This window comes from Vulpes lagopus, chromosome 4 (genome assembly GCF_018345385.1).
Source record: "Vulpes lagopus strain Blue_001 chromosome 4, ASM1834538v1, whole genome shotgun sequence".
Classification (NCBI taxonomy): domain Eukaryota; kingdom Metazoa; phylum Chordata; class Mammalia; order Carnivora; family Canidae; genus Vulpes; species Vulpes lagopus.
The window spans coordinates 22,942,430-22,964,634 of NC_054827.1; the positions used below are offsets into that span (position 1 = coordinate 22,942,430).

The 22,205-nt window shown below is 39.0% G+C and overlaps 1 protein-coding gene across 1 annotated transcript in view; it reads left to right on the top strand.

Annotated features, from left to right (window-relative positions):
• The window catches only part of DLC1 (DLC1 Rho GTPase activating protein), a 406,473-nt gene that overhangs the window by 365,696 nt on the left and 18,572 nt on the right, over window positions 1–22,205 (top strand). The window contains 2 exon segments of the mRNA XM_041752236.1: window positions 10,812–10,883; window positions 15,931–16,012. Coding sequence (XP_041608170.1) covers window positions 10,812–10,883; window positions 15,931–16,012 — 154 coding nt within the window.

A 22,205-nucleotide genomic window follows, 5' to 3' on the forward strand; every position in this document is an offset into this window, starting at 1 on the left:
CTCAGGGGCCTAGGGCATGGACACCTGAGCCTTTGTCTTTAACATTTCAGGAGGGAATCTGGGATTCCATTTCCTAGCTTCTGTGGACTACCCTGAATAATGCTTTATTCCATAAAAGTATCTGAAAATCCTACTTCTTTTTTTTTTTAAGATTTTATTTATTTATTCATGAGAGACACAGAGAGAGAGGCAGAGACATAGGCGGGGTCCCTGTAGGATCCTGATGCGGGGCTTGATCCCAGGACCCCGAAATTACAACCTGAGCCAAAGGCAGATGCTCAACCACTGAATCTCCCTGGTGCCCCTGAAAATACTACTTCTAAGGGGATATTTTCTTCCAGATGTCAGTGAAAACCTTTGAATAGCATCTTGAGAATGGCTGCCTGTTAACAGATAATGCCCCTGGACACCAAAGGGTAAAACTTACACCTGACTAAGTCCCTCTCCAACAGTGCTCATGTGGGAGGTGATTTCTCTTAATCATTCAGCCTTGTATTTTATTTTGCTACTAAACCGAGTTTCACAGTGGAAAGCATACTCCTTTTCCATTCACACAAACCTCTGCTTGGTGGCCTTTTCATGTCTTACCCCCTCCTGTCCCCAGGAGGAAAATCAAAAACTCACCGAAGGCTGAGGTCAGTGAAGCTGGAGTCCTCAGATGCCTTTGACACCTCCCATCCACATTTTGTTCTCTTCCTGCCCCACCTCTGAGTGTCCCGCAGAGAGGATTGGAGGCTGCTTCCTGAAGCTTGTCAGAAAGGCGCCTTCCTTCTCCTTGCAGGAGTCTCTGGAGGATGTGTGAGGGACAGAAGGTTTCCACACCCTGAGGTTGTCGCATTTCCCAGGCTGCGAGCACTGAGGAAGCCACAAGGAAGGGACTCTGGAGGTGAAATGGCTGCACTACAGCCTCGCCTTGCTCTTGGTCACAGCCAGGTGACAAAGTAGATGGAAGATGCTAGAATTCTGAAATCATCTTCACCTCCTGAGCCTGGAGAAACTAAACGCACAGGGGACCATCTCCACACAGCTCCCATGTTCAAACTGGATAGCATGAAAAAGGGATCTTCCATGATGCCTGTGCATTTCTAAGTCATTTCAGGGGAAATTCCAGAACTTTGCAATGGCAGCCTGGAAAAACATCGCCTCTTCCCCAGTGAGGGGCAGCAGAGAGGCCTGGTAGTTCAGTGACTAGGCCAAGGTCATATGTGCGTTTAAACAGTGTTTCAGACCCCTTCCTGCCCACATGTGTGAAAAAAGACAAAAACTGGGGAGAACAACAAAATGAGGGTCTTAACGTCTGGAGGAAAAATGTATCCATATAAAAACAGAAGCCTTTCTAAATAAACAGATGGACCCAAATTAAAGTTTGACCATTAGATCATGTGTGTCTGGGGAGCTGGTTGTCACCAGCATTTTTAATGAAAATAATTCTTTAGCTCACCTAAAAGACAATAGGCCTTATTTTTTCTTACACTTGTTGGCACAAAACTGAGAAGGTCCAATTATACAGTGTTTCCTGCTTGAGGTTAGACATAAGAATGCAGCTTCCATTCACCAGTGTCTACCATGTTTTTATTTTTATTCGTCTTTGTGTAAGGCAACTTAATGTTTTGTTCTGTTCTTCCTTTTTTTCTCTCTGTTAGAATGGCCTAAAACCTGAGTGGACAGCCTTTTATTTTTTTTTAAAGATTTTATTTATTTATTTGACAGAGAGCACAAGCAAGGGGAGAGGGAGAAGCCGGCTGCCCACTAAACAGGGAGCTCGATATGGGGCTCCATCCACGACTCTGGGATCATGACCTGAGCTGAAGGCAGACACTTAACCCACTGAGCCCCCCAGCCGCCCCCTGAGTGGACAGCTTCTCTAGAGTTCCTCTCTACTCCTTTTATTTCTCACTTAAGTTGACAGAATTATTTCTGTTTCCCTCTCTAGGGCAGTGTTGAACTTGGGGCAAAAGCTGAAGGTTGGGGTTGGGGGCTACTTAGTAGAATAAGATTTGCAAACATGTAAATGAGAGAATTGATATGCCTGCAAACCTTCCATCTTGGAGATGGGAGGGGCTCACTTCAGGTTTGTTACCAGGTATTTGCCTTGAATCATAAGTTATAAAGGAAGTGAATTATATAATCTTAAAACATCTGCTTCATTTTGTGAAAAAAAAAAAAACTCAGAAAACTAAAAGCCCTTACAAGTATGTTATTTAGATTGTTTCCTTTCTTGAAATGGTTTTCTTAATCTATGCAATTATCTTTAAAAGGTTTTATATTTTAAGAACTGTTTCAAGTCATTTTTCTTAGCAAGGCATGCTTGGAAATGCATAAATATTTGTTGTAGAGTACTAGAAGTGTGTGTGTGTGTGTGTGTGTGTGTGTGTGTGTGTGTGTTAACCAAAATTGTATTTTTTTTTTTAATCCACCCCACATAAAAATGAAATAGAAGGAGGTGATGATGCATTATCCATTTCCTGAATAGTTTATTTTCACTTTAGTTTTGACTTCTTTATGCTGGGTAGTAAGTACCAATTTCCAATTAGCTGGGAGGTATTTTCAGTTCCTGGAAGTAACTGGATCAGTTTAAGTCTGGAATACCTGAGTTCAAACCATGTCAACCATGGGATCGGATGAATACAGAACCCTTTGCCTTTGTGAGAGAAGAGCACATATTTCTTAATATGAAGAAACAGTATTTTGCAAACACTTGAACTAAATGATCCCCAAAGGGGATTTCAGTTGATTTCATTTCAGCATTGCTGGAGTTTCTCTTCAAGTGCATAATCCCAGGTAGAGGCTTGTAGGGTGTGTCTCAGGTTTTCTTCTTTCAAGGCAAAACCATTTATTAAGTTGTCATCACATCATTGGGCAAAATGGGTCCTTTTTTTCCACTTTATATTATTTCTAGGAATGTTCTTTATTAGAAAGCAACATATCGGCCTCCAGACCTCAAGCAGGAGAAAGAGAGAGAAAAAACACTTGAAAACTTTCACAAATTTGCAGTTTTTCCTTGTACTGAAAAACAGTCTGGTGATTTAAAAGTAACCTTTGCAGGCAGTTGAATTATGCATAAAGTCAGTGGTCTAGCTGGGGAGAGCGGGGTAGTTCTGGAACCTTAAGCAAATTACCTGTACTCTGAATCAGCTTCCTACTGGTTCAGAGAAAAGATGAGGAGCTCCAAGAAGCATTTCTGCACCCAGCCCACTGATTCTGTAGAAGCCAGGATGCTGGCGAGGGGAAGCACAAACATAGAAGCTCAGTAAGCAGAGGAAAATTCAGGGCTTTCTGTGGGTTTCCTAAGCGTACTCCTCCTATTGAGATGAATTTTAGTTTGACAACTGTAGACACACACATAAACAAAAATATGTAGAGGCTTGAGTTCCCTGTAATATGAACACAGGCTTCATGAGACAAACCAAGGATTTAATGTATTAAATAAAAAATTATAGGAATTAATGTATTAAAAAGCAAATTAGAAATTTTCACAATAAACTTCAGTAAATCTGCAAAATTGGGGAGCTGAACTGTTGATCCAGTTTCTTGAGGGAAGAAAAATCTCTCCACATGTAATTGATGATGAATCTGGAAGCTTAACAGTAGAAATGGAACCTATTCTAAAGGTTGTCTCAGAGAGAAGGGGAAATTGGCATAAAGGAAATCTCAGAAACGTGGGGAATTTACAAAGCCTCTGGCAATCCCAGATTTGTAGATGAGGAAACAGGTCCAGAGAGATTATTTTCTGAAGGCTACTTAACAAAGCAATGCATTCTTTCCTGGACCTGTTTTCCTCACCTGTTACAGGTGATACGTCAGCCTCTTTCTGTGATGAGTTATCAGACGCTCAGATGCAAAGCTGTTTTACATCTGAGGAACGTAATCAGGCTAAGGGGTGCTTATATGTGCTCTGCGGGATAACCTCCTTTCCACCCCACACTTCCCTCCCTTTGTCAGTGTTACAGTAAATCCCACTGCTCACTATTCTTTCACAGACACCTGTGCATCAGCACCGCTCCTCCTGACTTACACTGTCTCCTTCACCGTGGATCTTCTCTCCCCCACCCAGTCTTCTATGTGATATCCTAACCCCTCCTTAAATAAAGACCGAGCGTAAACCAGGTGCTCAAGCAGCCCAGCTCCCACCTCTAAGTTCAGGCTGTCACATCGCCTTCTCCTCTGTACTATATTACGTATAGGAAGTTCCTAGTTTGCTTTTTTTTCTTTCTTTGTAAGAAAAAGCTATAGTGTGAGAATAATACATTTCAAACCAGTTGCTCTGGTAGGGCACAAATAACCATTTTTTAAATGGAATAGAAAAATGTAAGGATGCATTACGTATTTTAAGTGTTATTTGATGAAACTCGTTTCAGTTGGCATTGCTTGTACAAACACGTGTTTGTGTATGTAAATAATGCGTGTGTGATACACGCATGCATATGTACAATTGTGTACCAGGTTATAATGTAAACTGTATTTCTTATTGTGGATCCTGGTCAGAAAAATTAAGACCACTTTGCAAGAAAAAAAAATCATGCTGTATTTATGTAATATTTCTTTATCAAGCAACTAGCAACTACTTTGTGTTTTCCACACTACTGTGGGTGCTTGGGATATATCAGAGAGGAAAGTAAGACAAACTTGCCCTTTCGGAGCTTACAGAGGAGAGACAGAAAGTAAACATAATAAATGTTTTGGAAGGGGAAAAATAAATCAGGAAGGGGAGTACAGGGTGGGTGAGAAGAGGCCAATGTGGCTGGATCAGATAGCCACAGGGAGATGGGGTGACCAATGTGGTGTATGAAGAAGTGAGGGTGTGCAGGCCATAGTTAGGACTTGGGCTTTCACCTATAACATGGGGACTCGTTGCTGCCTGTACCAGGTCACTTGGGACTTAACAAACACAAGGGCCTTAGAATAGCCCTTAGGAAACCAGATCTTTCCTTAGTAGAGAATCATGGGACACCATGTACTCAACTGTGAATTACCTTTCCATTTGGCTTCCTGCTTCGGGGCAGGAACCTGTGTCTGATTATCCCTGACCACAGCTGACAGCACACTTAGTAGATGTTCAATAAATTAAAACTGAGTAAAGGGGAAAATGAAGGATGATTGGCTTCACTTAAATGTATGACTATACTAGAATATACCTAAAGGTGGACCTGGGTCAGCTACTGTTGGGCTAACAGCCTTAGAATTAATATCAACTGGTCTTCCAGAAGCTTCCTAACTGGTTTCTTTCAGAATATGCACACCAGATGTTCAGAATGTTTTTAGGCATCTGAGAGTAGGAGTGTTGTTAGTTGCTAGTCAAAATCTTTGCTGTGATTAGATAACGTTAGAGTGTAATAAATACTAATATATGCATTCTGCTATCTGACCTAGCCCATCTCGGAATTCATTTTACATAGGTAACTCCTGATAACTACTCTTTGGCAGTTGTGTCTGTTTAACATTTATTTTTATTAATTGATAAAAGAAAGAGGGTCATATTATAGTTCTTAGTCTGTTTTTGAAGGAAGGATAATCTTAATGGATTCTCTTTTCCTTCAAACAACTGTATTTGTGCTTCCAATGTGGAAGAGTCATCTTCTCAGGATATACAAATGAATTAAGAAGCTTTTGATAGGTGCACCTCACCCAGCATGGGGGGAAAGATGGGGCAGAGAATTTGATGGGATAGAGAGAAGGGGAAATTTGGGGTGGTAGTGAGAACAGATTAAGAGCTCGCAGCATGAGAGAGCATGGTGTCTCCTGGGAACCCCAAGGAGTTCGGGAAGATGAACAAAGCTTGCATTTGGAGGCCTTCCAGGAGCCAAATGGAAAAGGCAGAGGCCAAATGAAGGTTGTGGGTCTGCTGAAAAGTTTGGATTGTATCTGGAAGGTGACAAAGTCATTGAAGAATCAGAAGCAGGGGGCTGACATAATGAATTATGTGCTTCATAAAAGCGAATCCAGGGTTCAGGTACTCTTGGACTAGGACAGATTTGTTGTGGACAGGGAGGGGCAAAGCTTATCACCAAATTTAGTTGGGACACTATTGAAATAATCTGGGGAGAAAGAGTTCCTGAAGCAAGAATACAGAGCAGTGTAGTCTGGATCAGTTGTTCTCAATCCAGGCTGCCCTTAAATTTACCTAGAGAGCTTTTTTAAAAAGGTGCTTCCTGGGTACTCCCTAGACTGAGAAAACCCAAATGCCTGGGAGTGGGTGGTGGTTGGTGGTTTTAGAAAGCTCCCAACATGGTGCCTATTGCATACAGAGCTGAGAACCACTGAGATCAGGGTTTTAAAGCCATGGTGCTCTTCTCCAGTGGGCTGACTTGTGAGGCCCACCTGCCCAGTATGTATGGGCCCAGCTGCGTGGCAGTCCTGTAAACTTGGCCAACTCATTGGAGGCTGGAAAATCGCTAAGAAGACTCTCCTTCTGTTGGAATTAATCTGTGTGACCAAGGGAGAGAAATGAATTTTGTTTTGGATTAGAAAATACTACCTGCCTTCAAATAGCTTAAGGTGCTTCTCTGTGGTTGTAAAAGCATCAGCATTTCCATGGATCTTTACCCATAGGTCTGTCATATTTGGGGGAATCCAAGGAATCTGAAAAGTGCTTGAATTTTCTTGCATTCCTCCAATTCCTTAGACTTTTAACAGCTACATTCTATGTAGCTGTGGCATTTGCCTTGAGTCCTGATTTTGGTAGCATGTTGTCAAAGAAGGCAAAGAGCCTGACAGTTCCCACTGTGAAGGTAGGGCACACAGAATATGGAAGTAATCACATCCTGGACCCAATTACTGTTGCTCAACCAGTTAAGATCAGCGGGTTCAACAGAATGATGACGGCGCTGGGGGATTTCTGTTTAACTCACTGTTGAGGGGTAAGGGGAAGATAGGGTCATCCCATAGTGCCAGGAAATGTGCAAATATGGACTAAATGGCTCCCAGCCTTACGCAAAAGAGTCTCCTGGACCTCATTCATCTTATACAACTAACCACTAAAGCTGTTTCCAATAAATATTTCCTGTTTCCTCCTTAACACATTTTGTCTGTTGTTTGCTCAGAGAAAATCCAGGTATTAAAGTGACCTTGTATTTCCATTGTACTTTTAGTTTCTGATTGCATTTTTGCCTGGTGGAGAATATTTTTTAAAAGTCATCCTCATAGTTGCATATACTGAAGAAAAAGTCATACCTTAGAGCCAGTGAGAGGCCTCCAAAAACAGACATCAGGATTTAGTGACTAAGAAATGCAATATGTACATGGTTTTAATATTTTAAGTGTTGCTTGTTGTTCTATATTTTTTAAGGGACGAAACTGTCTTGCTCATGGAAGGGGTAAGAAGGGGAGAGAGAGAGAGACTCGTAAGCAGGCTCCCTGCCCAGTGCAGAGACCGACACAGGAGTCTCTCTCACAGCCCTGAGACCATGACTTGAGCCAAAATCAAGAGTCAGATGCTTAACTGACTGAGCCACCCAAGAGCCCCTGCCTTGTTTATTTATTAGTCTTAGTTCTCTCTCTACTATGGTATTTGAATGTAAAGAAAACCCATTCTAAGAAGTTATTTCTCGGGGCACCTGGTTGGCTCAGTTGGTTAAGCATCTGTCTTCAGCTCAGGTCATGATCTCAGAGTCCTGAGATCCAGTCCCCAAGTTGGGCTCCTTGCTCAACTCCTTCTCCCTCTGCCCCTCCCCCCCTGCTCCCGCTCTCTCATTCTCAAGTAAATAATTTTTTTTAAAAAAAGAAGTTATTTCTTTGTTTAGTTCCTCACCTCTGTATCTTGGGGATGATATTAGTAATCTGTGTTTTAGGATCAACGTGAAAAGGAAATGAATTAATATGCCTTAAATGCTTAGACAGGTCCTTGCAAATAGTAAGCACTCAATAAAAGTTAGCTGTTGATAGAATTGTCAAGAGGCATCTGGGAGATCTGCTTAGAGGAGGCAGCATTTGGGATGGATGGACCTTGAAGGGCGAGTGAAATTTGACACTGAGAAGATGGGAGAGCATTTCATGCCAGGAAGTCACAGTGATGTATAGTGAGATGAGCAGTGAGCGTCCTATGGCTAGGAGATAGAGTGAATACAGGGAGTTGAACAATTAGGTTGCCTGCCTCATGGAGAGCCCAGAAAACCACACAGAGCTATTTAGACTAGATTTTCCAAGCAATGGAGCTCTAGTGAATTTGTGAGGGAGAGACAAGATTAAGGCTGTAGCTTTGGAGGTGTGATGGTTTCTCTGAAAGAGGAGAGAATTGAGAGGTGGAATTTTAGTTGAGAGACAAGAAGGAAAGTAATGGTTTGCATTGGGGGGGGCGGGGTGGCATGTGAAACTAGGAAAGGTGTTCTCTACCTGACTTAGATGTAGACATAGGTTCATTTCATGTTAAATAAAATGGAAATACTGATTTTTTTTTTTAAAATCAGTACTTAACATTCGAATGTTATTACCATTTTCTCTTGATAATTGGAAATGAGTAGGAGTGAAGTCAAGAACTATTCCATTTATTTTTTTAAAAATGACAACTTTTTACACTTTTTCCAATGTTTTCATTCTGATTTCTACAGACACAGTGTGTTGAGTTTCCATTTGTTCTGCAACCCAAGTTTTCATGAGTGGGCATTCTTAAATGTAAGAGAGATAGAGACTTGCCTATTTCCCGTGTTTCATATTCAAAATAAAGACACATTTTCATTTATTTCAGGGTAGGGAAAAGGAGGGTAACATTTCTGGATCTCTGAAGTTCTTGAAAATACTGATTTTTAGCCATTTTCAGCCTTTAATTAGATTATCTGCTGAAGATGCAAACCTTTCCCTGCTCACATCAATTCTTTCTAACCACGTGGCCCTAAGCGAAGTGGCTATTTGGACATAGCATTTTAAACGAATTTGTGGTCATTTGGTAGCTTTTCATTTTCCTTAGTGTTGGGAAGTGAGTAAGAGAATGACAATTCAGCAATAGGCATCTGTGGGCTCCTGAAATCACTCGGGGCCTTAAGCAATATATATGAGAATGCTTGGTAATTTGTAAGGCATTATATAAATAAATGTAAAGGTTTTTAAGAAAATACCTCATATCTTACGTGCCTATGAGCAGGAAGCCATTTTAATCAGAAAATCAGGAACATGGTCTGAAGAGGTGGCAATATTAGCTGGTAAAGTGTGTCTAATTAAGGCTTTTGTGCATATGCTGACCCAGTGTCATGTCTGAATATAGTCAAAAAAGAGTGGACATTGAGAATTTCTGGTTACTCACCACTTGTTGAGTAAAATATTAAGAAAGCAAGAGCATATACTTTTTGATAATCCATTGTTCAGAGTCTAACAATCTGTTTCATGGAAATAACCTCCAAATAGGAGTGAGTTATTTAAAATATTTTTTTAAACAAACACGTAGCCTTTTTTCTTTCCATGTCTGTCTTTGAGCAGGGGCCACAGAGATAGAGAAAAAAGTTTCTTCATTCTGTAAAATAAAACGTTGAGCTTTTATAGGTTTTTCCAGCAATACAGTTTTCTGGAAAATGTTTATTTTATGATTTTATGTAAAGCTGCTTTCATTCCTTTCTGAGACAAGGTATATGTCATTACATTAAAAAATGTTAAGTACAGGTAATTCATAGTGGACAATTCTTATTTTGTTGTTTAGATTTTATTTATTTAATCATGAGAGAGGCAGACATAGGCAGAGGGAGAAGCAAGCTCCCCATGGGGAGGGAGTCTGATGTGGGACTCCATCCCAGGATCCCTAATCACAGCCTGAGCCAAAGGCAGACTCTCAACCAGTGAGCCACCCAGGTGCTCTTGAGTGTTTTTAATTGCCTTTCTTTACAGGCCAAGGAGCTCATGAAGTAATAGGGAAAAAATACTTCGAACTGTAAAGTTACTAGGCAAAAGTAAGATATGTATACGTCTAATATGGATTGTGCACCTCCATCTGGCTCAGAGGAGAGATGCTTAATAAAGATTTGAATCCAGAATAAATTAAGCAATGTTGAGACATTAATAAATGAGTGACTCACCTTATACACCTAAGTACTCTAATGGCCTGAGGAAGGTGGAAAGAAGAATTGAAAGGATACTTTTTTGTGCAAGCAGAGAAACTAATGAAGGTGCCCTGGACCTCCTCTCTGAGTCAGTTTTAACAGGATTGTAAATATGTGCTTGAGTGAGTTTGAACACAGTGTGTCAGTTGCTCTTTCTTGGCCTTTCTGTTTATCAATACTATCTACAAGATGTTAACCACAAGGAAGTAGAGCTTTATTAGGCATTTCAGTCTGCCAAGACTGTGGGATTTATTGACTTAATGCCCTCTGGGTCACCTGGCAGCCTGGCCTCTACTTCTGGATGCACCTAAAGGCACATTGCCATGGCACCTGGGCCTTTTCTGTGCATCCTGTTGGGGGAAAGTCTGTTCCTTTGGGCAGGTTAGTCTTTTCCAGGGCATCACATGTATTTGTGGCCATCTGTTGATGTGAAAAGTAAACCAGGTTAGACCATCTTGGCTCCAAAATATTTAATCCCTCTTCAACCTGCTTGTTACACCCTATTTTCACAGTCATTTGTAACCAGAACATAGAAGCAGCACAGAGTAACCTACTGCTAGGACCCCATTTTTATTTTTTAAGGAACGATACATAAAAATGCATTTTTTAAAGTCTAAAATGATGCACCATATTTTAAACCATTTGAACTGTGTGTTTGTTTGTTTGTTTGTTTATTTTGCTTAGCCATTGTCAGGAGATGTATTTTGTGTATATAACAAAATCAGAGTTTGTTAAGGAAGAAAGCAGGCTGAGGTACACATGACTGACATTTTTGTCTTTCTTCTGTTGCAGAAATTGAAGCCAAGGAAGCTTGTGATTGGCTACGGGCAACAGGTTTCCCCCAGTATGCACAGCTTTACGAAGGTGAGTAGGGAAATGTTATTTTTGTTTTGTTTTGGTTGTTTTTAAATTAGCATGTTCATATCCTTGGTTCATGATATCACTGATCTACAATTTATTTTCCGATATTTTATCATTTATTAAAATATTTCATTAAGAAAACAATGGAGCAAGTCCTAAGACCTCCACCACTCAAAACAAAAGCTAGGACCTTGATAATAATGCACCCAACGTGTTGCCCCATTAGGTCCCTCCACTACCCCTTGCCCAAAGTAGCTGTCATCCCGAAACTTTTGTCATTTTCTTGCTTTCCTTTTATATAGTTTTAAAGGCATTTTCCTAATATATAAAGTTTTATAAATTTGCTTTTACCCTTTTAAAAAGGGTCTTATGCTCTATGTAATCTTGTAAGATTTAATTTTCTCCACTAATTGGTATATTAAGATTCTTCTGTACTGTGTGTCCCTCTAGATCACTTGCTTTGAATGCTGTGTAATAGCCTGTTGTGTGAGTAGACCACAGTTTATTCTCATTCATACTCTGATTGGTGGGCATTTTGGCTTTTTCTGTTTTGCTTTTATAAACTGTAGGCTTATGAACATACTTGTACTGTTTTGTAGTCTTGTGGTACATCTGCAATAATTTGTATACTGAGGAGCAGAATTACCATGTAATAGAAAACGTGTATGTTCAGTTTTATAATCCAGATTTTTCAAAAATATCTGTATGAATTTTCATTCCTATTAGTAATATATAAAGATCCTGTTCATGTGCTTTCAATACTGGATATTGTCAGACTTTAATTTTTGCCAATCACCAGATATATTTTGACTTCCAATTCCCTAATCATAAATGATAATACTCGTTTCTTCATATCATCTGGCCATTTGTATTTGCTCTTCTGTGAAATGTCTGTTGCCCGTTTTTCTCATGAGCTGATTGCACTTTTCATAATGATTTATAACAGCTCTTTATTCTAAGTAGTAAGCCTTTCTTGGTCATGTATTGCAGATAGATAGTTCCCAGGTTATAATTAGACTTTTTTTTTTTTTTATTTTTGTTTAGGTTGTCATTTAGTGAATATTATTTTTTCTGTGCCATTCAAATTTTTAACTAAGGAAAAGAGACCTAAAAAAAAAAAAAAAAAAGGAAAGATCTAGGCCGATTTCCAATTTTTTACTCCTTCACTTCATAATCAGTTCCCTGGGGGTCATTCAGATACTGTGGCTAAGGATGAAGAGCTCCTCAGGTGTGACTCATCCTGAGCCTCTGGCTGCCCGTAGTGGGTGGAGCATACCATACACGTGGCAAGATGAATAGGATGTTCATTTATGTGGCATTTTTTTTATCATACTCTATGTGAAGTCATTTAAAAAGAATTATAGTTGTGAACCAGTGAACTCCATTTTTATGGGTAATTTTCAAGCAAAAGTGAGTGAATAGTGAAGTGATTCCTAAATTGAGAGTAAGTTAAATGACTTCCAGAGCTTCTTCTACCTTGAGCATTCTTTGTTTCTTTAACTCTACTGAGAATTATAGTTGTGAACCAGTGAACTCCATTTTTATGGGTAATTTTCAAGTAAAGGTTGGGTGAATAGTGAAGTGATTTCCTAAATTGAGAGTAAGTTAAATGACTTCCAGAGCTTCTTCTACCTTGAGCATTCTTTGTTTCTTTAACTCTACTGAGATGATGACACTACATGTCTCTCATTCATTGATTCATTCATCCTATCCATCCCATCCCATCCATTCAACTAATCAACAAGCCACTATTTACAGCAACAGGGGTGCTCAACACTGTGATGAATGTTACCTATTTTATAGAAATAAAAACATAATTCAGACATCAAAGAATAAAGTGATTGCCAGAATCTCAAAAACAAACAAACAAACATAATTTTGGTTGATTTACATCTAAAAAATACATCTTTTTCATCAACTTCTTAGGAAGGGAATTGCTAGGAGATAGCCACCATGTGACAAAATTTCTAAAAGATTGAATTGAAATGATGTCACTTAAATATTTTCACCAAAGATGTTCAACTTTTCTCATAATAAATAGTTTTAAAATCATGTCTTTTACTCTTCTCTTCTTGTAGGGTAATAACAATCAGACTACTTCCTGTAACAGTGGCATTGGGCTCTTGGATGGAGCTAGGGGTCATTGCCAACCTTCTTTAACACACGAACAAAATGCCAATACTAAGAGTGGGTATAGTTTGTAAGTTTGGTAGTGCTAGACATGATCAGCAGGCTATCTTGAGGAGCTATGGGGTGGGTGGGTGGGCTCCCCAGAAGCAAATCCGACAGAGACCATAGAGATCATTTTTATTTTCCTAGCTCATTCAGCTAAGTTATTTCATTGCCTAATTTATAATGCCTAGTCTTCCTCATTGTAGCCCAGATTGAATGTGCAGTATTTTCCCATGAAGTTGGATTCAGAATTGTTTTATTGCTAGACTATGTAAAATATCTTTATTATTCCTACATTATAGGGAGTATTTCCAATTCCTTTTTCTTTTCTCTCTCTCTCTCTCTCTCTCTTTCTCTTTTATGGTACTTGGTTAACCTGCATGCTTATTATGGTGGAGTTGCTTATCTTTCCTTCAGAGAGAATTTCTGACCTAATAACATTTACAGTATCTTTGTCTTTCAGAAGGGCTTGGAGGTGGGGAAGGTTGGGGAGGGACCACCATTCTATTGCATTCAATTCACAGCTCCACTGGAGATGGGGAAAGATAATTGCATTTGCAGTGGCAGTAAGGTGGCTGTCCTTCTGTTCCTTTTGTTCTCCTGTTTAGAAATCAAATTTCCTTCAATTATGTTCATTTTTGGTGTTGATTTGCTGCCAAGCAGCACTTTCTTGTGAGTGTATGTTTGCTAAGACTCATTTCCAGTCTCTGTCTTACTTTTTGATGAATCCTAACATTCAGACTACATTTGCACAGAATGTATTTGGGATCTCTTCACAATTACAAGTCTTTTGAACTTGTATATATAGGGATATACTGTATATAGTTCTGGGTAGTAATTTCTGTCCTTCGTCCTGTGTGCAGGGTGAGTATACACACAGTACACACCAACCCACACATTCCTGGTCTTCCTGTTTTGCTTTAGTTTGGTCTTTGACAATTTATACTTCCTGCCCTTAAACCCAAGCTGGAAGATTAAATCCTAACCTGAAGAACTTATATACATTAACAAAGTATATCTTTCAAAAGCCAGTCCTTTCAGAAGAGTCTAGGCAAGTAAGAGAAAATTATGCATTTAATTATTTCACTTCTCTCTTACATTTAATCCCTACCTACCCAACAGTTTTTGGTTTTTTTTGGTTTTTTTTTTTTTGGTTTGTTTTTTAATAGAAATTTATAGTTACACAGTTCTGGGTAAGTTAGAATTGTTAAAATAAGACAGTCATGATCTCCTGGATACTTAACAGACATGTGAGCTTTTCATTTACATTTATAGATCTGATGTTACCCTTTAGAAGTATTCAAAATCTATTCATTATTATCAGCTCTATTATTTAATAGCTCAAGGTGAAATAAAATGTCACAACCTTCAAAGAGTTTCACAGTCTGCCCTGGTTGTTTACATTCACTATATGCCAATAGAGTTGGTCTATAAAATAATGAAGAGATAAATTGCTGCAATACTAAATTTCATATATGTCTTTGTAAATCCTGGGCTGCTTCCTTGGTCTGCCTATGTTATTCAGGGAACAATAAAGGTAATCTAACTCTATGCCTTCAACAAAAAAATTGGACTGTAACGCTAATTATGTTGTTTCCAAAATTAAAAAAAAAAAAAAAAGCACTCTGAACCATTATCTCTAGCAAAGAAATTGTTAAGAATAAGGAGCTCCATTCTGTGAAACCAGTAACTGGAAGTTGGAAACTATGAAAATCTAACAGTCAACCCAAGAACTAGAAAATTGCTAATCACTTGCATCTCCAGAACTCCTAAGAGCCTTGTCTATCCCAGTATAAAGCATTAGCTATTTCAGAGGCCATGGGGTTGGCATTTTGTTTTTTTGTTTTGTTTTGTTTTTGTTTCTGTTTGGTATGGCAATCCCAGTTTCCTGCTGTGCTGACTTATTTCGCCTATTCCTGACCCACAGAGGTGTACCGAAGAACTCTTACTCATCATGTTATGTAAGCATTCTACAGGAAAGACCAATTATACCCTAATAGCTGGGACTCCAAAGAGAGTAACTTGTTTTTATCTAGTGGCAGTTCCAGAGCTGTTGTAAATTTCCACAGTGGTGCTGCCAGTCTTCTTTTCCTCTTCTTGATGCATTTATCAACAGGGGATAAAAAAAAAGGGAATTCTTCTATCACGTTGACTTTTTCCCCCTTTCTCCTTTTTGGTTCTGATATACCTCCTAGTATTCTAAGAGCATTGAACTCTCCTAGAGATTAAAGGATTTGGGCTTCTATTGTTCTACAGCAGCTTTGTAGCTGGCCTTTTGTTTTAGGGGGAGTTATATAAACTCCTGAAAAGCCATATGGAAGTGCTAATATTTGTTTAAAAATAGCATATCCTGAATTCTCTTTAGCTTTTGATGTCATGCAAATGGTTAGATTCCATTTACTACCACTTGCCATTGTTCTGTAGACCTTTCCTTGGCTCAGTTTTCCATGACCTCTTCCCCTGATCAAATGTGAGCAGACACACACGAAGGACAACCACCACCACCACCACCACCACCACCACCACCACCACGCTGAAAGGAAGTATCCTCCTGGTGTTGATTCTGGCTTAAACTATAATTTATAGCAGGGCTCTGTTGCCTGACAATTTGTTTAAAGGTGGAACAGTGTTTTGAACTACTTATCTGACAAGAAGGGATATTTATTTGAGTCTACAGACCGCTTTACATCTAAGCTCCTTCAGGACACTGATGGACTACTCGAAAGTTGCTTTATTCTCTCATAGCGCTTGATAGGAAGGGAGGTGTCCTGCACACAGTAGGTATTCAAGAAATTACTTTTTTTTTTCCCTCTGCTAAATCGGGCTAGATTGGCAAGAATTTAGGTGTTCAGTAAATGTATTTTTATTTTTCTTACAGATCTTCTGTTCCCCATTGATATTTCCTCGGTCAAGAGAGAGCATGACTTTTTGGACAGAGACGCCATTGAGGCTTTATGCAGGTAAATGGAAATGTTTATTTTCTTTTTCCTCTTTTTTTTTTTTTTTTGGTTTAGGAATGAAATATTAACATCAAAATGTTTTTTGCTTACCCTTGTTCTACTAATTAAATCAGGTGTTTGATTAGCGAATGGTAATAGTAATTTAATTCATTATAAGTCATAGGCCTCTTAATTAAAATAAGTAACATCTTGTTACTTAGTATTGCCATTAAATGACACTGACCTAGGAGGTACTTAGACCATTCCATATTCAATACCATATGATTGCTGAAACAACATTCAAATGGCCTGGAAACTTGGAATAGAGTTTTTTAAAAAGCAATGTAACTGAGTGTACAGTCCCAACCAGGTGCCCTATCAGAGCCAAAGTTGCTGTTACATTGAATTAAAATAACACATTCAGAGGAATAAATGGGAGGTGGGGGAGTTATGGCGTGTTAGAGTCAAAAGAACCATTGTTAGAATTCCAGAGAAGCTTCTCTGAACCTCTTCAGCTTCCCCAGGTACAAAAAAGTAACAATAGGATTAAATAAGGCTGTAAAATAACTCAGCACAGCTTTTAAACTACAGTGGACAGGCAGTAAATGAGCATTGATGTGAAATGTGAATAAAACTGTCAGAAATCCTTGTTCGTTGTGCTGGTAGGTCTTTAGGCTAAGGGGCAGCTGGTGGGTTTAATGAAGTGGAAGTGATAAAACATGTAGCAGACAATGATGAGACACTGATAATCCTTTCAAATGCTTCATGACATTTTATTCATTTTTACGTTATTCACCCTTTGTCATTTTTCTCAAAACTTATAAGCTATAAAAGCTGAATTTTGGGGGACAATTATACACAGAAAAAAATTCGCATCATGATTCTATGCGTAAATTCGAAATGAATTTTCTCTTATCAGTACGTATTTTAACTTATAAAAACATCTATAAGGTAGAATGACAGTATTTATTTCTCCTTTGTAAGCAAAGAAAGCATTGCAGTTCAGCAAAAGTACTATTTTTTGCCTTTCTTATGTAAGACAATTTGTGAATCTGCTAACTTAAGCAGTGGTTAGGGAAAGATAGGTAGGCTCTTTAGAACGGTGTAGGAAATAGACTAGTTCTCATGGTTGATGGGGAAAAAATGCCATATTAACCACAGAAACCCTGTCACTTTTCAAATCCAATTAAACGGCTGCTTAGAAATGTCCAGGGTATGTACACATTTTCTGAAAGCAATGTGATCCCAAGTCCCACACTGTAGTGTGTAATGCCCTATGTCATTACGGAATGAGAAAGTGTCACTAATACAGTTTGGGAGAGAAGTCAACATCTGGAATGTAAACGACTCCAGACATTTTTAAAATGTTTTAATGCTTAGCTGTGGGGTAGAATTAATTTATTTTTCAATTCATCATTGGTGATAACGCATATAAATGAGGTCACTCATAAGATGGATCCTAGGAAATATTTACGCACTGAGTCAGATCAACCATTTCACACATTTTATGCCACTTAGTAAGTGGGCCCTCAAAACAGCAGCAACAGCTTAGGAATTTCTGGGTCATAAAAATATCACTGCAACATTGGAACCCAAACTAGTCATAATTAGATTCTTGATTTTTTTTTTCTTTTAATATCAGTTTGAAATTTAGTGGCCCTCCTCTGAGGAGACAGTCAGCCATGGCACATTGTGATTTCCGTTCTATTCCAAAAGCCACTTCTCTTTAGAGGGAATAAATCTGTGTTTCTGGATCTTTTGTGAAAAGAAAAGCATAGAAACAGCTAAACCTTCATCTGTATTTGGACTCTGCAGTGTATGCTAGTTGGGTTTCCATTTTTGTGGGTGCGGAGGATGATGTTTCAGAGGTTAAGTGTGAGGAGGAAATGAGGTAATGGGTGTCCCAAAGTGCTTTGAAAATTATGAGGCACAGGGATGCCTGGGTGTCTCAGTGGTCGAGTGTTTGCCTTTGGCTTAGATCATGATTCCTAGGGTCCTGTGATCGAGTCCTGCATCACTCTCCCCACAGGGAGCCCGCTTTTCCCTGTGGCTATGTCTCTGCCTCTCTCTGTGTGTCTCTGATGAATAAATAAGTAAAATCTTAAAGAAGAAAAAAGAAAAGAAAATAATTACGCCAAAATTGGAGGCCCAGATTTGAATATGTGGAGAAAGTATTGAGGTTGGGTTCTCTTTACAAAAAGGAAATGCTTCAGAATTTATAGTAACGGTCATTACCTTGTTTGTAATGGAAACCTTAAGGGCTCTTGTCTGTGTTCACCGAGACTGCTCAAGGCAAATTATTTTCCTTCTGAGAGACCTAAACAAATGTTCTGAAGAAAACGATGAGGGCATCTTCTTTTGAAATGCACTACAGGTTCTGAGTTGTTAGCACAGCAGTGGAAGATAGCTGTTTTCCTGATGATGTGATATTCATCTCCTTAGCTATACTCACCTCTTCCACATAGTTTCTCAGTCCATGGAATTTGAGGGCCAGTAAATCATGAAGCTGTAGTGTGGTTCGAAAGTTTGTAATCTGCCAAGTTCTCTCCAGAGGGACAGACTTCTTATAGACCTCCATCTTTTGCCCTGTTGAAATATTTTGGGAAGTTGGTTTTAAATACGTATATGGTAATAGGATTACCCAAACTCAGTTGCCAAGTATTACTTCATAAAATATTATTAAATATCAATTTTAACATTTTTACCTTTAATAAAACGTTTTTAAATTTGTTTAAAACAAAATAACTTTTTTTGGTTTCTCTTTCCTGCTACCCTCCCCACCTCTACACCCACACACAGATGTTAGAACTGCTCCCATGTACACACTAGTGTTCTGCTTAAAGATATATTATAAACACTCAGAATATTTGGTGATTTCTTAGCAGACTCTACTTAGGGGAAGGCTTGTAGACTTAATGTTTTTTCTTTCTCTTTTTTTAAAAAAGATTTATTTATTTGAGAGAGAAAGAGAGACACAGCATGAACAGGAGGGGCAGAGGGAAAGAGACAGAGAATCTTAAGCCAACTCCCTGTCTCACAACCCTGAGATCATGACCTGAGCCAAAACTAAGAGTTAGACACTTAACTGACAACCACCCAGGCACCCCCAACTTAATGTTTTCCTGAGGATCATGGTGATACTATCTTAATACAAAGTTTGATAGTGACCAAAAGTTAGTTATGAAACTACCACATTTTTTGGATTTGGATCACTCACCAACGTTCTTACCCATATACTTATAAGGGATTTTTATATTTATTTCCTTGGAGAGATCAGCTCTTGTCCCAGTCTTGTTGGTTTTGCTATAGAATCCAACCCAATGATAAGGCCAAGACCATGAAAAGATCACATTCAGTATTAATACTGGGGGAGTGAAAAAAAAATACTGGGGGAGTGGTTTGCTTACCTTAAAGCATATACATAATAATGCAAATCTGTGACCTACTATCAGAACACGTCTTCTGAAATGATCTTCTGAAATGATCTTTGTCTTTGGTCACCTGGCTGGCTCTGTCAGAAGAGTATACAACTCTTGATCTCAGGGACATGAGTTCAAGGCCCACGTTGAGTCTATAGAACATTGAAATGATCTTGTCTCTTTTCTGAAAAATATTCCGTATCACTGTTTTCCTTTGGAGTTAACAACCAACTCCTATCAACTCACCAAAGAATTATGTAAATAAGGTGATAATCGTATAATGATAAGTACATAGCCCAACTCTCATCTTCAGTCCCGCGCTTTGTTGTAAAGCAGCCCTTGAAACCCCTCAGCTAGGTCAAGCAGCCTGCCACATGGTGGATTTCATCTTTGTTACTATTTCTGTTCTATTAAAAGGAAGCAAGTAAATTTTTAAAGCAATTGTGCTAATTCCAAAAAAAGTATTTTTAAGAACTGGAACAATTTTTGTCAGGTCTGACTTGGAAAATTGTTCCTTTTTCTTTTCTTACATGTCTCTCGTGGTTTTTCCCCCATTTCATTTTAAATGAGGCCCAAATGCCTGCCTGCTGTGCTTTTATCAGGGTGCTTACAGCTCCCTGCAGCCAAAGTCATGAGCCTTTGACAGCCCACCTTGTCCCCCCTCCCTCTTCAGAGCAGGGTACAGGCTGCCCAGCAGATAAGCCTGACGCATTCCTGTGGAGCTGGGCCCCGGTGAGGGCTCTGGGGGGTTGGAGCAACCCCGCCTTCCAGACAGATGGTGCGTGATACCAGTGTGCTGCCACTAGTTTTGGGGAATCATATATGGGACATAAGCTGCTCCTGTGTATTATTAGCATCATTAAGATTAATTTTGGAAAAGAATCCAGGATACACTGTTTTTGAGTGTCAGAGCCGCCATGTTTTACTCTTGGGGCCTTGGACAAGATTCATGACCTCTCCAACCGCCCCCCCCCATGTCCTCGTCTATAAAAGGAAGGAAAACAGTGATATCTGTGCCATAGGGTTGTTGTGGGGACCAGAGTGAAATAAGACCTAAGAGGTGCGAGGCACGGTGCCTGACCCAGAGCGAGCCCCCTTTCATCCAGCTGTGACTATTTTGTGTCAGTGTGATCCCTCTCCAAGGAGCTAAGATCTCACCAGTGGGCATTCTTTGGAGGTCCTGGGAATAAATGAATCTTACAGAAACTCCAGGGAATAACTTCTAGGCTTCAAAATGGAACTGCCATTAGTTTAGTGCTACCAACAGAAAAAAAAGATAACGTTGACCTTTATAAAACTAGCCTCTGGGGTCTTTTTTGTTTGACTCAAATCTAGAATTTGTGAAGTGAGTCCCTCCCCCCGCTGCCAAAGGCTTCCATGCCTAGTAAACCTGGTTATAAACACCACTCAACCATTAAAGCCAAATGAAGTCAAGTGGGTATTTGATTACAGGTTTGATTAATGAAACCCAGACCTGAGACTAACTGTAACCATTCCGGATTCTTTAAATCTTGAAAACATTTGAGAACTCAAACACTGTGGATCTAAGTCATTTAGGTAATGCATGCCCCTTTAGGGAGGGACCTTGCATCCACTCATTTCAAAGTTTGGGCTTTTTCTTAGTTACTTGTTTTCTTTCCCTCCCCGTCAACAGAGAGCATTTTTCTGAACACAGGCTACACAGGCGTTCTGAGTTATCTTTGTTTATTCTATAAACAGGCTACCAAGTAATCTATGAAATCAAAGCCAGTCTTATCAGCAGGCAAAAATACTTTCTATCCTCCTGCATCAAGTTGTGAGACAAGTTGCAAGAGCAGAATCCCAAAGATAAAGCCTACCAGCAGCCTCCTGGTCAGTTTGAATTCATGTGAATTAAATGTTCTTATCCTATGAAAAAGGAAGAATCACCATTGTAGGAAAAACTGGATAGCTGGCCTTGGAAGACAGCAGATATGCTGCTGAAGGTTTATTTGAGGAAGACTAAGTGCTGGTCATCTGGAAGCTGTTAGAGAGGGCTGTCCTTCACACTTTTACAGACTGTGTATTTCTGTACATATAAAGGGGTTTCTCTTTTTCAGCTATTTCATTATTTCCTGATGAGGACTTTTATTTGGGGGTGGATTTTTATTTTGGTTTTTGTGTTTCTTTCTTTTAGCATTTCATTTCTAACAAACCTAAATTATTTCCCTAATTATAAATTGACATTACGTCTTGGCAGGGGTAAAAAGTATTCAAAGTGAAAATACGACTCTTGTTCCAAAGAAGAATGTGATTCAAGTGCCTAGTCTTGAACTCTGTAAAGATTTTAACCATTAAAGCTGCTGTATAAACATTTTTCCAGTAATCATTTGCACTATTGCTATGACTGTACTAAACATTATCTTGTCCCATATAGGAAGGTGTAAAAAGAATAGGGTATTAAAGAGACTCTAATTTCCTTTCTGTGTAAGAACTCACTAAACTTTTGAACAGAGTACCTAAGATTATTATTTGTTACAGATAATTGTTTGTTACAACTAAAAATTGGTTTATTTTTCTATTTGAATTTTGATTTGAGATAGAATATACCTTTATTTTTATTTACCAAGAACACTGTTTGGTTCCTTGTTAATGTTCCTGTTTCTATGAAAGGAGAGAGACATCACTGGTTCTTATTTTGTGGTAGTATGTGGAACTACCTAATGGATCGACCTAGGTACCCTTGGGAGAATAAATTTCCTCACTGAGAGTTGTTTGTTCCATGAAGAATAAGAAGCACCTGATAGTACCATAGCAATGTGTCATTTTACTATAAA